The sequence below is a fragment of the Sparus aurata genome, chromosome 13, assembly GCF_900880675.1.
Source record: "Sparus aurata chromosome 13, fSpaAur1.1, whole genome shotgun sequence".
Taxonomy (NCBI): domain Eukaryota; kingdom Metazoa; phylum Chordata; class Actinopteri; order Spariformes; family Sparidae; genus Sparus; species Sparus aurata.
Window position 1 is genome coordinate 5,081,239 of NC_044199.1, and position 14,359 is coordinate 5,095,597.

A 14,359-nucleotide genomic window follows, 5' to 3' on the forward strand; every position below is an offset into this window, starting at 1 on the left:
CCTCTTAGGATCAATTAGTCCTCCCCACACACACACACACACACACAAGACACCAATAGAAAACAACATTGACACAGAAACAAATATATATTATCACACGAAGGATGAAGCTTATTGTTGTTCAAGAACTTTTGTTTTTGTACGTATTTTGGCAACTTGGGTCCTTTATTGCAAGGAATTACCTACTACAAATAAGTGGGTGACGTTATGATTCAATGATAAGCGTTTACATGACAGCTCTGCCTTATTGACACAGAGCCCTACGCTCAAGGAAATTAAATAACTGTACTGTAAAAAGAAAGTCTGAATCAACATCTGTATATCTATATCTTGTTCACAGCAAGTATTTACACATATTTGCATACTCCTCAATGAATTAAAAAAAAACTCGAAAAAGTTTTGGAAAACCTGCCATCAGAAACCCTCACAGTAACAAAATGCTATCAAGGACTGTACTCATACACCTACAACCGTGTCTGGGTGACTAGTGCGCAGTGTTGGGGCGGCGTTGCGAGTTACTAGTTTAACTACATTTCTCAGTAGCGTGGTGGTAGCGTCGCTATTTTCTGAATGAAATAGCTTTTCAGTAGCTTAGCTCTTTTATTGACCAAGTAGCGCGGTAGCGTCCACACAATAGTGTTGTGTCGGTCACGAACGTGTCATTCGAACGAACAAATCTTTTGAGTGAACGAAGTGAACGGAATCACTTCATGAACTGATTCGTTCCTTTCTCAGTTCAGTTGAGCTCAGCCGCGAGCGTGCCGGCCGGGAGTGGAACTGCTGCGACTCACTCACACAGAGATCTGTGAGGACGTGATTCACGTTCGCGCTGTGATTCGTTCATGATTCGCAAACCTACTGCATACAGAGAACTGTCGCTGAGGACGTGATTCTCATTCCCGTACTGTGCTGAAAGTGGCACTGTGTCACTCACTCACTCAGGGCAGAGGAGTTGATTCACATTCCGTAACCGTACTGCTAGAATTAGGGCTGTGTTGCTAACATCCGTGTAGCATCATGTTAAGTGATTTTACTGCACAGTAAAAGTCACTCACGTTCTTGAACGTGATTCTCAGCAGGTCGTTCATTGAACGTGATTCACGTTCACGCTGATTCAGAGGACGTGAATCACGTTCGCGCTGTCACTCACTCATGATTCGCGTCGCTGAGGACGTGATTGTCGTTCACCTACTGTGCTGAAAGTGGCGCTGTGTCACTCACTCACTCACTCAGGGCAGAGGAGTTGATTCACGTTCAGTAACCGTACTGCTAAAATTAGCGCTGTGTTGCTAATGTGATGTATGTGCATATATGACTCCTACCACTAGGTGAAGTATGTTACCAGTGTTGTGTTGTGGTTAACCTGGTGAGAGTTTGATAGAAGAAACAGAAAGTAAACGGAAGTTAACGCAATCCAGACATGTCTCCGTGTGCTTATATACATAAATAAGATTATACCTTATTACATGGTGTCAGAAGACAAAAATGGAACAATTAAAGCCTCCAAACAGTCTGTGCTTCGAGGGAAATCTGGCAGAAAACTGGCGAAAGCGGATTCAAAAGTTTGAACTCTATCTCATCGCGACGGGCATCGAAGAGAAGAGTGAGAAGGTGAAATGTGCGACATTCCTTCATGTTGCTGGAGATGAAGCGATAAAGGTATTTAATACCATGGACTTTGATGAAGATGTGGATGGTTTTAACGGACTTAAGGACATGTTTAGAGACTACTGTGAGCCACGGAAGAACATCACCTATCTGAGACACATGTTGGGCCGAATGAGACAACTGATGCCTACGTGTCGGACCTAAAGAACAAGGCAAAGGATTGTGAATTTGCGCAGCTGACAGACGATCTGATAAAAGACTGTGTAGTCTGTGGCATAAACAATGACACTGTGAGAGCTAGGCTGCTCAGAGAGACGGATTTAAACCTGGCAAAGTCACATGAAAGCGCTACACGAGGAAGCAGATGTTGCCGTGAATAAGATAAAAGTTACCAAATGAAGAAAGCCAGTAGCAAGCAGTATGAGACTGATAAAAAGAAGGGAGAATGCAAGAGGTGTGGCTACTTCCATGAGCCAAAGAAGTGTCCAGCATATGGGAAAATATGCAACCTGTGTAAATTAAAGAACCACTTCAGTCGCATGTGCAGGTCACAAAAACAACAGTTTAAACTAAGGAAAACTGAGAAAAAAGTAGGCTACATGAGATAGAACAAGAAGATGATGTCATGTTTATGGGATGTATAGAGATCAGACCAAGTGAGCAAACAGATGCAAAGTTTCAGCTGGATACAGTCTCAACAGAGAACAACAACAGTAAGAAATGGACTCAAAAGCTCAAATTAAACAACAGTGTGCTCACTGTAAAGCTTGATACAGGAGCAGAGTGCAACGTGCTGTCAGTGAGAGACTTTGAGAGAATCACAAACAAGGATGCTGTACTACAGAAGTCAGGATGTAAGCTAGTTACTTACTCTGGCCACATGATAGCAATAAAGGGCAAGGCAAAGCTCAAGTGTGATTTCAAAGATAAGGAATATGAGCTGGAATTCCAGATCATAGAGAGAGACTCACCTGCTTTCCTTGGAAGAGAATCCTGCACAAAACTAGGACTAATCAGAAGAGTGTACAGTGTGGATAAGAAAGACAATACTGACATTCTGAGCGAATATGAAGATGTGTTCACTGGTCTAGGGTGTGTGCCAGGACTGCACCACATCCAGCTCAATCCAGATGTCACTCCAGTCATTCACCCACCACGGAAAGTGCCAATAGCACCGAAGGACAGAATAAAGGCGGAATTGGATAGGATGGAGGATCTTGGAGTTATTGTAAAGCAGACTGAGCCCACAGACTGGGTGAACAGTATGGTCACTGTGGTGAAGCCCAACAAACTGAGTCTGCATCGATCCCCAAGATCTCAATAAAGCTATAAAAAGGGAACACTATTCACTACGCACAGTTGAAGAGATCATCGCAGAGATGCCAAATGCAAGGGTTTTCTCTGTAGTGGACGCCAATCACGGCTTCTGGCAAGTACAGTTGGACGAGGAGAGTTCCAAGTTATGTACATTTAACACCCCGTATGGACGTTACCGCTTCCTGCGACTTCCCTTTGGAGTGTCGTCAGCTCCAGAAGTGTTTCAGAAGTGCATTGCACAGAGATTGGAAGGCTTGGAGGGAGTTGTGAACATAGTGGATGATATCTTAGTGTGGGGTGAAGACGAGGAACAGCATGACAGGAGACTGAGAGCACTGATGGACAGGATCAGGAGCATCAACCTGAAGTTAAACAAAGACAAATGTAAGATCAGAAGGACAGAGATCACATACGTTGGCCACATTCTGTCTGCGGAGGGAGTGAAACCAGACCAGGAGAAGGTCAGAGCCATACAGGACATGCCCGAACCAGAAGACAAGGCAGGTCTACTGAGGTTTTTAGGGATGCTTCAGTATCTGGCAAAGTTTGTCCCAAACCTCTCTGACGTGAGTGCGCCGCTCCGGAAACTCCTGGAGGGTGACGTAGCTTGGCATTGGGAGGCTGAGCAGCAGAAAAGCTTTGAAAAGCTGAAGATGCTTGTGAGCAAAGCCCCGGTGCTCAGGTATTTTGATGTGAAAAAGGATATAACACTGTCTGTCGACGCGAGCTCTGAAGGTCAGGGATCAGTGTTAATCCAGGATGGACAGCCGGTGGCCTATGGCTCAAGAGCGCTGACTGACTGTCAGAAGAGGTACGCACAAATTGAAAAAGAGCCACCCATCTGCCATGACATTCCAGAGAGAGCTTGGGCAAAGGTTGGAGTAGATCTGTTCCATTATGAGCAAGGTGATTATCTACTGTGTGTGGACTACTATTCAAAGAATCCTGAAATTGCTAAACTCACTGGGACGACCAGCCGACAAGTGGTGACAGACCTCAAATCGATGTTTGCAAGACATGGCATTCCAGACGAGGTCATGTCAGACAATGGTCCACAATTCTCAAGTGCTGAGTTCAGGACATTCACAGAGAGCTGGGAGTTTGTACACACCGCATCCAGCCCGGGATACCCCCAGTCGAATGGACAAAGTGAGCGAGCAATTCAGACAGTAAAGAACTTACTGAGGAAAGCACAAGAGAGCCAGAGTGATCCTTACATTGCTCTGTTGGAATACAGGAACTCACCTTTGGAAGGAGTGAAACTGTCCCCTGCCCAACTGCTCGTGGGTCGAAGACTGAAAACTAAACTGCCAACATCAGCACAGCTGCTGAAACCATAGCTGTATGACAATGTTCACCACAGCATCACTGCTGTACTTTGACAGAGGAGCACGACGGTTACCACTTCTAATGGAAGGAGAGAAGGTGAGAGTAAGAGTCAAAGGTAACTGGCAACCAGCAGTCGTCGTGAGAAGACATGACAACCCCAGGTCGGTGATAGTCCAAACTCCAGATGGAAACACCTACAGGAGAAATCGGCGACACCTGCTGAAAACCAGAGAAATTACTTTTCCACAATCACGCTCTGTAGATGTGGAGGACTTTTATTCAGTCACCAGTACACTTGCAGAGACTGATAGGCCCATGCCATCACATGCACAGTCACCAGTGCAATCATCTGTGACATCACCACTGAAAGGGACTGTGACACCAACTGTGAACAGAGAAGAACCAGTTAAAAGGTCAAGGTGTGGCAGGCCAATTAAGACACCAAAACGTTATTCTCAGCGATAAGCAGCATTTAATTATGTAGTGAGAGTCATTTAATGTAAAAGAAAAGACTTTTGGTTAATTTTGTTTGAAGTATGGATGAGTGTTGATGAAGCACTTTATATTTATTTTGGTTAATTCATTTTCAGAAGTCAAGTTGAATATGCTTTGCCAATGAGGTGTAAAGTAACTTTTGGTTGAAATCAGAGGCTGCACAGTTTTGAAATTATATAAGATTAGAAAGTGCACTCATAACAATATTACATGGTGTTTTTATTGTATGTACTTCAAAGCATGTGTTGACTTTGTTAAACTGTGAAATGTTTAGTCAACAATTTTGAGTAAATTGAGTTTGGAGAATATCTAAAAGGGGAAGATGTGATGTATGTGCATATATGACTCCTACCACTAGGTGGAGTATGTTACCAGTGTTGTGTTGTGGTTAACCTGATGAGAGTTTGATAGATGAAGAAACAGAAAGTAAACGGAAGTTAACGCAATCCAGACATGTCTCTGCACACACACAGTGTTCAAAATCGAAAGCACCTCTGCTTTCAACGTAGGAGCTGGGCCAAAGATGGTTTGAATGTCACTTGACTGTTAGGTAGCAGAAGCAGTGCAGAATTCGGGTCGAGCAGAACTGGATGAAATTGGACCAGGAACTGGTGACAAAGGCGTACAGAAGTGTGTGATTACATGACTTCGCTGGAGACCTTTAGAAGCTAACTGGTGTTTTTTCAACGCCTTCACGCCGAGTGTGCCCAATTTGAGGGTCCTCTGGCAGATTCCGCTGTCGAAGTCGTTGCAGAACTTATAAATTCCGACCGTGCTGTTGGCAAAATACCACTTACGTTCCTCGATACTTCAGACGGAAGAACACACGGAGATGACTGTGAATCTCACCAACACAGCTCCTCCAAACAAACAAACAAACAAAAAAAAAAGGCGATGACGGAAGCGGTTATTGAAAGTACATATTTAAGACCCGACTAAATGTAATTTAAGACCTATATATGCAAAATATGAATGTATTTAAGACTTTTTAAGGCCTAAAATTGAGACTGTCAAATTTAAGACTTTTAAAGACTTTTTAAGACTCCGCGGGAACCCTGTTTAAAGCAAAATTGCTCAGGAAATTCTTTAACGTTAGCCCCATCGTTTCCACTCTGAACAGCCGTTGGCCAGCTCAGGAGTGTGAGCCACTGTATGTTAGCTAGACAGATAAACTTTAGCTAAATTTGACATTAGACAAAGTGAGCAAAGAATCTTACCTTCGTGGCTCCAAGTGTTGACGTTGTTGCCCGAGGTGAAGTTTTAAAGTATGATATTTGACAGACATTCAGTCCGCAGACACCAAGTGTTGGCAGCAGTCCGGCCGTTGGCTAGAATCACAGAACCTCACACGCGCTGCGCAGAAGGCTGATTTAGGGACCATCAATAAATTACCCTATTGTTTGATTTACACCAAAACGACGTTTCTCCATGCTGACTTGGTGATATTAATTAATTATTATTCAAAAAAATACAGAACTACATTGATTTCATGTATCACTTTTATATTGATAACTAATGAGTTCTGTATTTATGTTAAAAATATTTTTAAAAGACAGTGTCTTTTTTTGCAACAGCTTCCATGTCATGTGACCCAGTGACTCCAAAACAATGCCGAATTGTATGACTACACGGGCCACGTAGGACCCGTCTCTTTTTATTGGATTTTACTGCTTTTTCAATTTTATATGAATATTATTATGAAAATCCAGCATTTCTTTTCAATGGCTTCCATGTTTTGTGACCCAGTGACTCCAAACCAATGCCGAATTGTGTTACTAATAGGGACAATTAAGACACACCACGTATCATTGGATTTTAGTGCTTTTTCTATTTCGCATGAATATTTATTAAAAATATCCCTTAATGATTTTAATTAATTTAATTAATTTAAGTAAGGGAACATTGAGCTGTTTGCTCTCTTTGTACAAACAAACATCACAAAACATTTTTAAGTTCTGTTTACCCATTCTGCTGTCACAAGAGGTCACTGAGGCGATCAGGGAGGCACAACAGAGCTCTTCAACTGGACCGAACTCACTAAATCATCATGAAAACAATCATTTAGATGTTTGTTTTGAGATAAGAGTCAGTTGAAACCCTGCTCATCATGGATGACATCACTATTGGGGCATTATGAAATGATTTGTCAGTATCAGCTGGAATCTCTCTCAAGAGATCAGTGAGGACAGTATTTCAGTGTGTACGCAGGTCAGACCTGCAGTCGTGTGTGTGCTGCTTTTACATGCAGCATCTAACAGAGCTGCTGCTAAACAATCTGTAGGAGAACATCAGGTGAGCCACAGTCACTGGTTTACAGCATATTAAAATATGAACGTGTTCATCAGACGGGCATACAAATGATATGATGAATATGATGATGAATGATATGTTTTTCTCTTTGTCAGACTGGAGAGCTGAGGCTGTCCTCCAGCACACAGGCTGTGGAGATCAGTGATGTCTTTTCTCAGGACCACTTTAAACGACTCTCTCATCATTCATCCTCCAGGTTTCTATATCATCGGATTTCAGACATTTCCCTTCATCAGCGTCTACATCGTCTTTCTAGCAGTTGTCTATGTGGTGACAGTGCTGTTCAACAGTTTCTTGATCTGTATAATTGCCCTCAATCGTTGTTTACACACTCCAAAGTTTCTGGCTGTTATCAACCTCGCAGTGATTGATGTGATCTTAAACACGAGCACTATTCCAGGCATGATTAAGACGTTCCTCTTTAAGGATAATTTTGTTCCATTCAACCTGTGTTTGGTTCAAATGTTTGTCTACTACGCTGCTTTACCTCTTGAGTCATATGCACTGGCTATACTTGCCTATGACAGGTTGATCGCAATATGTTTCCCTCTGCGTCACAACTCATTCAACACATTACGGAGCATGAGCTGCATGGTCAGCCTGTCTTGGGTTTATGTTCTCTCAGTAGATATATTTGCGACAGGTATAATGACTCGATTGTCTTTTTGTAACTCTGTCAGGGTGTTCAGCTATTTCTGCGACTATGCGCCTGTGTTCAGACTGGCCTGTAATGATTTCACAGTGCAGTGGTCTGTGGCTTCAACTGGTAGTATTGTGAATGTGCTGGGGCCTTTTACTTTTATTCTTCTGTCCTATTCCAGCATCCTGGTGACTGTGTTCAGGATGAAATCAGTCAGCAATGGAATAAAGGCTCTCACCACTTGCATTGAGCACCTCATCCTTGTTGTTGTGTTTTACATTCCCATATTCAGCATCTTCTTAATCGGGCTTTATGGGGGCTCCGTCGACCCGGACCAGCGTGTGCTGAGCCTGTCACTGGCCTCTTGCCTCCCACCCTGCATCAACCCTATCATATATTCTTTGAAAACTAAAGAGATAAAAAGCCAAGCCCTGGCACTGGTCAGGAAAAATAAAATTGGCACATAACAACCATCACAATAAAAAAAAGGTCAATAAAGAGCAGTGACTTTACGCTTTCTGAATAATGTCTGTCAGCAGGAATGTGTCACCAGAAGGTCAAGATGTGTGTCAAGAAGGAAGTGAGTATGGTACTGCAGAGACGTTCATGTGGATGTGATTGAATTAAAGTTGTATTGTGTACAATTTACTAATGCATCCCCATCTGTTTGGCTATGGTGAGTCACTTGATCATCAATCTGAAGTTTGTTCAAATCAGCGTCATTACTTTGTCATTCTCTAAAGTTGTCTAGTGATGGCATCAGAAACGAAACTGTTTTGTTTTGGCTGTCCGCAAGCATTTTAATGATGAATGTATGCTCAAGGAACAAGATGCAAAAGCTGTGTCATGAATATTGTTTGAGCATTAAAAAGTTCACATAAAGTTTGGTCCCTTTTGTTGTATGTATATTTACTCCTCCTTTCTTGCCACGCAGGGAATTTAAACTTTTTGGTGGTCAACTGTCAGATTCAGGTTCTGAGCTTTCCTACAACAGTATCTGTAAACAAATAGATGAGGGTCTTCAAGAAGGTTTTACAGAGTCTGAAATCATTAGAACAGTCATAAAAATCACCAAACCTGGCACTTTCAGAGAAATGCTTACCATTAAAGACAATCTTACTGTTGAGGAGTTAAAACGATTCCTCGGGTCACATATCAGAGAAAAAGTAGTAGTGCTAAACAACAAGATTAAGAAACACCTCAACAGTTCATGTACAGACTTATGGGTCTAAAACAATGTCTTCTGGTTGCATCACAGCAGTGTGGTTCTGAATTTAACTATGATAAAAAGCTGGTCCAGAGTACATTTCTGCACTCATTGTATCAGGGTTTAAATGAGAAAAACACTCACATCAGAAGTGACCTCAAACCCTACATCACAGACTCCCAGGTGACTGATATCTTGTTGTTAGAACAGATCACTAAGTCGACCAATGAGGAAGCATAGAGACTGAAACGACTTGGCACTGTGACAAAAACCAGACCAGTGACTGTTAATTTAGCTCTGCAAGATGACCCTGACCTGGCTGGCCATCCTAAGCCACCCGCAAATGACAAAGAACAAGACAGTCAGACAGCTATTTTGGCTTTGACCGTACAAGTGTCAGCACTGACTAAACATTTAGAGAAAATGTCCCAAACCCCTCATGACTCTTACTAAACTCCAACCAGACACCGCAAGATGCCAGATGCGGACACCAAGGGTCGTTGCCGCGAGTGTGTGAATCAGGGAAATACAAATTGTTCTCACTGCTTCAGGTGTGGACAGGAAGGACACAGAGCTGTGGGCTGTTTGAAGAATGAGAGGCAAGGAAATGGGAAGGAGTCGCTGGGAAGGGGCAGTCAGTGACCAGGACCAGTAAAATGCCCCAGGTGCAGGTTAATTGTATCAAGACAGAAGCACCAAACAAACAGAATAACACACCAAAAAAACAACACATTGCACAGCTTATTGGGAGACAGTGTATGGTTTCATGTGCAACTGATGGTGTTCCGGTGCAGATGTTGTTGGATTCAGGGGCTCAGGTCACCATAGTCGGGAGAGAGTGGGTAGAAAAAGCATTACCACAAGTTCAGATTCAACCCCTTGAGACATTAGTCATAGATGGCCCATTGGAAGTCTGCTGCTAATGGTACTAATGTTCCCTTCAACGGATGGATAGATGTAACCCTTGACATAGGCTACTGAGTGCAAGTCAGGGAAGTGTGGCTGTACAGGTGCCTATGTTAGTCAGAACTGTGTTGGTTGTCCGCTGTTGGGGTCTAACATAATAGCTGAGATGATTACAGGACAGAGTGAGCAACCAGACAGTGTGAATGTCATCACACTGCTGAAGGAAGCCCTGAACCTCAGTGAGGACACAGCTGAAGCTCTGGCCTGTGCACTCAAGGTGGGAGAACCTGAACAAACACTTCCACCCTGTGATGTAAAAATGGGGAAAAAAAGGACAGACTATCCCTGCTGGTCAAATCTGTGAACTCAAGTGCAGGGTCAGAGCCTGGCCCAGAGGTGGAACGGATGCTGTTTGAGTCAGCCATGGAGAACAGTTGCCCTGAAGGGTTGGAACTGTTCTCTGCCTTGGTAGATGTCCCTAGTGGTCCCTCCAAAGTGGTCAAAATCCCCATTCCGAACACTACAAAGCACAGTATCTATCTCTCACAAAGAACAGTGCTAGGTCAGCCTACTGAGGTTACAGAGGTAAGACCAGTGAATATGCCTCACAGTAAAGGGGGCTCTGATTCCACCTGTCCCTCCAGTCCAGCCCAAGCCTGTTCAACTCTCCTTAACCCAGAAAAGTTGAATGTTCAAAAGAATGAGAAACCTGTCAGAGAAATAAAAAAATGGCACCCACCTGTAGATTTGTCCCATCTGTCCGAGGAGGAACAGGAAATAGTCAAAAATTTGCAGTTTGAAGAGTCCACAGTTTTCGCCAAGGAAGATGTTGACATTGGCTACATACCAAACCTGAAAGTGAAAATCAATCTGAAGGATGACAGACCTGTCCAAAAATGTTATAATGCAATCCCTAAACCTTTGTATAAAGAAGTAAAGGATTATGTATTGAACCTGTTGGACCATGGCTGGATAAAGAAGTCAACATCACCGTACTCATCTCCCGTAGTTTGTGTGCGAAAAAAGGACAGCACTCTACATCTGTGTGTAGACTTCAGAGAACTAAATTGCAAGATCATTCCAGACCGACACCCACTCCCACGAACACAAGATCTACTGGACAACCTGGGAGGCTATACCTGGTTCTCGATACCTGACCAAGGCAGCGCCTATCATCAAGGTTTTGTGGACGAGAGCTCCAGGCATGCCACTGCATTCAGTACACCGTGGGGTTTGTATGAGTCGGTGCGACTTCCCTTTGGTCTTACTAATGCTCCGGCAGCTTTTCAAATGTGCATGGAAGGGGTGCTTGAGGGTCTGCGTGATGAGTGTTGTTCACCCTACTTAGACGATGTGCTTTGTTATTCCAAAACGTTTAATGAGCATGTAGAAGACCTGAGGCGAGTTTTGGGCCGCATGGCATTAAACTTAGGCCAAAAAAATTTGAACTTTTCAAACGCCAAGTAAGGTACATTGGTTGGTTGGTGTCTGGTGAGGGGTTCAGGTGGATCCTAAAGACCTGGAGGCGGTGTTGCAGCTGAAAGAGAGACAACCCAAGACCATTGGGGAGGTCAGAGCAATGTTAGGGTTTTTAGGTTACTACCGCTCCTACATTCAGGACTTTGCTAGGCTAGCGAGGCCTCTGTTTGAGCTTCTAAAAAACGCAGTAATAACCAGTGCAAAACCCAGCACGCCTAAGCCCACCAAAACAAAATCAAAGGGTAAAAACAATGGACAACTGCCCTCTAAAACACTAGTCCAGTGGACCCCCGAACATTCTGCACTTGTCTCCAGATTTGTTGATATGCTCACCAACCCACCCATTCTCGCTTACCCGGACTGTGACCCACCGTTTGTGCTTCACGAGTTTCTAGCACTCAAGTGGGCCATCTGTGACCAGTTTCATGACTATCTCTACTATGCACCCACGTTCACCGTCTGCACCAATAATAACCTGCTGACCTACATCTTGAGCACTGCCAGATTAATCGCTGGGTTGGGGAATTAACTGACTTTCAATTTGACATTAAATACAGACCAGGGAAAATGAATGCCGATGCTGACATGCTGTCACGCTATCCAGTCAAGCTGCATGACAACATTAGCGAATATACTGAAGCCATGGGTCCAGATGTCATCTCCGCTATCTGGCAGGGCCATAAAGCAGCAAAAGAAGAGGATGTATTACAACTCAACTCCCCAGATGATATTTTAACACCAGGGGGCATGCCGTTGGTCACATCTGAGGACATCCACACTGCTCAAAAGGAGGATGCTGCCATCAGTGAAGTGATGAGCCTAAAAAAAAGAGGTTGGAACCCAAACACAAAAGACAAGAGACAAATGGGGAGAGAAACAAGGAGACTAGTTCATGAATGAAACAAACTCAAATTGGACCAAGGAATTTTGTACAGACAGGCTGGTCAAAGAAAACAGTTAGTTCTTCCAAGCAAACTCAAACCTGTAGTTCTGAAAAACCTCCACGATGATATGGGGCATGTGGAACAGATAAAGTGGTTCATTTAGCCAGAGAGCGGTTCTATTGGCCCTTTATGCAGCAGGAGGTTGAGGATTATGTGATAAAGCAGTGTGCATTTATCAAGCAGAAGCGACCCTGTGTCCCTGAGAAAGCGCCCATGGGCTCAATCACCACCAGTGCACCATTTGAGCTTATCTCGGTTGATTACCGCCACCTCGAAGCGAGTAAAGGCGGGTACGAATACATACTCGTTCTTATATATCATTTCACCCGTTTTGCTCAGGCATACCCCACAAAAAAATAAATCTGGCAAAACTGCAGCTGAAAAGATATTTCAAGACTTCATTCCGCGATTTGGTTACCCTGTGAAGCTGCACCATGATCAGGGGCGGGAGTTTGAAAATAACCTCTTCCAGCGACTCCAACAACTTGCTGGAATCTCTCACTCTCAAACCACCCCATACCATCCCCAGGGCAACCCAGTTGAGAGATTGAACTGCACTCTGCTACAAATGCTTCGTACTTTGCAGGAGGAGAAGAAGTCAGAATGGAAAGACCATTTACCTCACATTGTCCATGCATACAATTGTACGAGGCATGAAGCCACGGGATACTCACCATTTTTCCTACTCTATGGAAGAGCTCCACGCTTGCCGATTGACCTTCTGTTTGACCTGAAATCAGAACAGGAAACACAAACAAGACAAGTCTTTGTCCAGAACTGGGCCAACAGAATGCAGGAGGCATACAGAATAGCTTCAGAGAACAGTCAAAAGTCCTGGCAAACTCCGTAGCTACTGGAAGCAAGAGTACATCACGTTATTGACCGAGTGGGAGAGGGACCTGTATATAAAGTCCAAGCTGAGGCAGGAGATAAAACCATTAGGGTGCTGTCAGGGTACCTACTGTTAGCAGTCAATGACTTGCCTCTGGAACACGACAAAGAAACCAGACCTGTGGAAAAAAACCTGCAAAGAGAGAGGAAAGCAGACAGCCGTGAGATGGCTGAGAATGAGTCTGATGCTTCTGATGAAGAAGAATACTCATACAGGCTACAGACAATACCTGTCTATGAGAAGAGGCAAGTCAGATCTGAAACAGCTCAATCTGAGGAACAGTGCCAGCTGAGAGTCTCAGCCAGGGAGTTTCAACCAATCAGAAGGGAAGCAGTAGAACAAGCACCAGTGGTGACATCACAATGGGTACGGGATCCAGAACAGTCTGAGGCGTGTCCAGTGGAAGAGTTCAGGGAAGAACCTGAAGTGGATAACGCAAATCAGAGGGTGCTCTTAGAAGTTGAGGATGAATCTGACGCAGACCAGCCTGGTGGAGAAGAACTAACTGTCAGGCGGTCTGCCCGCACTGCAAGACCAAGAGAGATGTTCACCTACTATCATCTGGGTAAGCCTTCATATCAGCCCTGGAGACTTGGAGCGAATGCAGTGTCACACATTACACCTTCTGGACAGTAGGTGGCACTGTAGACATGGACAATGAGGGAAGTATGAAGCTCAGATGCACCACTCATGCGCACTTCAGATTAAAGTGCTCCCTTTCTTCATTGCTCCACAGGTATGTAAATATGTAAAAGAACAACCATCTACTTAAAGTTGTATGTAAAAAGTGTTGAATAAGATGTTTTGCTGAGTGAAGCCAGAGCTAGCTTGTACGGTTGGCGAAGCTAATGACAATGGTCGGAGTTCTCTTAATGCCAACGGTCAGAGTTCCCTCCACCTCGCCGCCATCTGTATTTACATTGCACAGTTTTGTTATTTGGCTTTTGTACAGCAATAAGAAACAGTTACATGAAGTAACATGAACGTGCTTTTGTTTAAATGTGTGTTCACAATGTGAACACCAGGTTTAGCGGCAGACGTGTGTATGTGTGTGTTCGCGCTTGTTCATGTTCATGTAATGAACATGTGTAAAATCTCAGAGAACCGTGGAGTAAAAACGTATTAGTAAAACAGATTTGTTTGTGAAAAATGTGCACTTCAGATTAAATCTCTGTATGAGCTGATAGCAATATCTTGTGCTCCCTTTCTTCATTGCTCCACAGCTCGTTTGC

The 14,359-nt window shown here is 43.8% G+C and overlaps 1 protein-coding gene across 1 annotated transcript; it reads left to right on the forward strand.

Moving 5' to 3' along the window:
• The first annotated feature begins 7,006 nt into the window (after positions 1–7,006).
• Positions 7,007–8,169, forward strand: LOC115593471 (olfactory receptor 1496-like). The gene is made up of 2 exons (XM_030436990.1): positions 7,007–7,041; positions 7,155–8,169. Exon 2 carries the CDS (start codon positions 7,204–7,206, stop codon positions 8,164–8,166), a length of 963 nt encoding a protein of 320 aa, XP_030292850.1. The 5' UTR covers positions 7,007–7,041; positions 7,155–7,203; the 3' UTR covers positions 8,167–8,169.
• Positions 8,170–14,359: the final 6,190 nt, after the last annotated feature.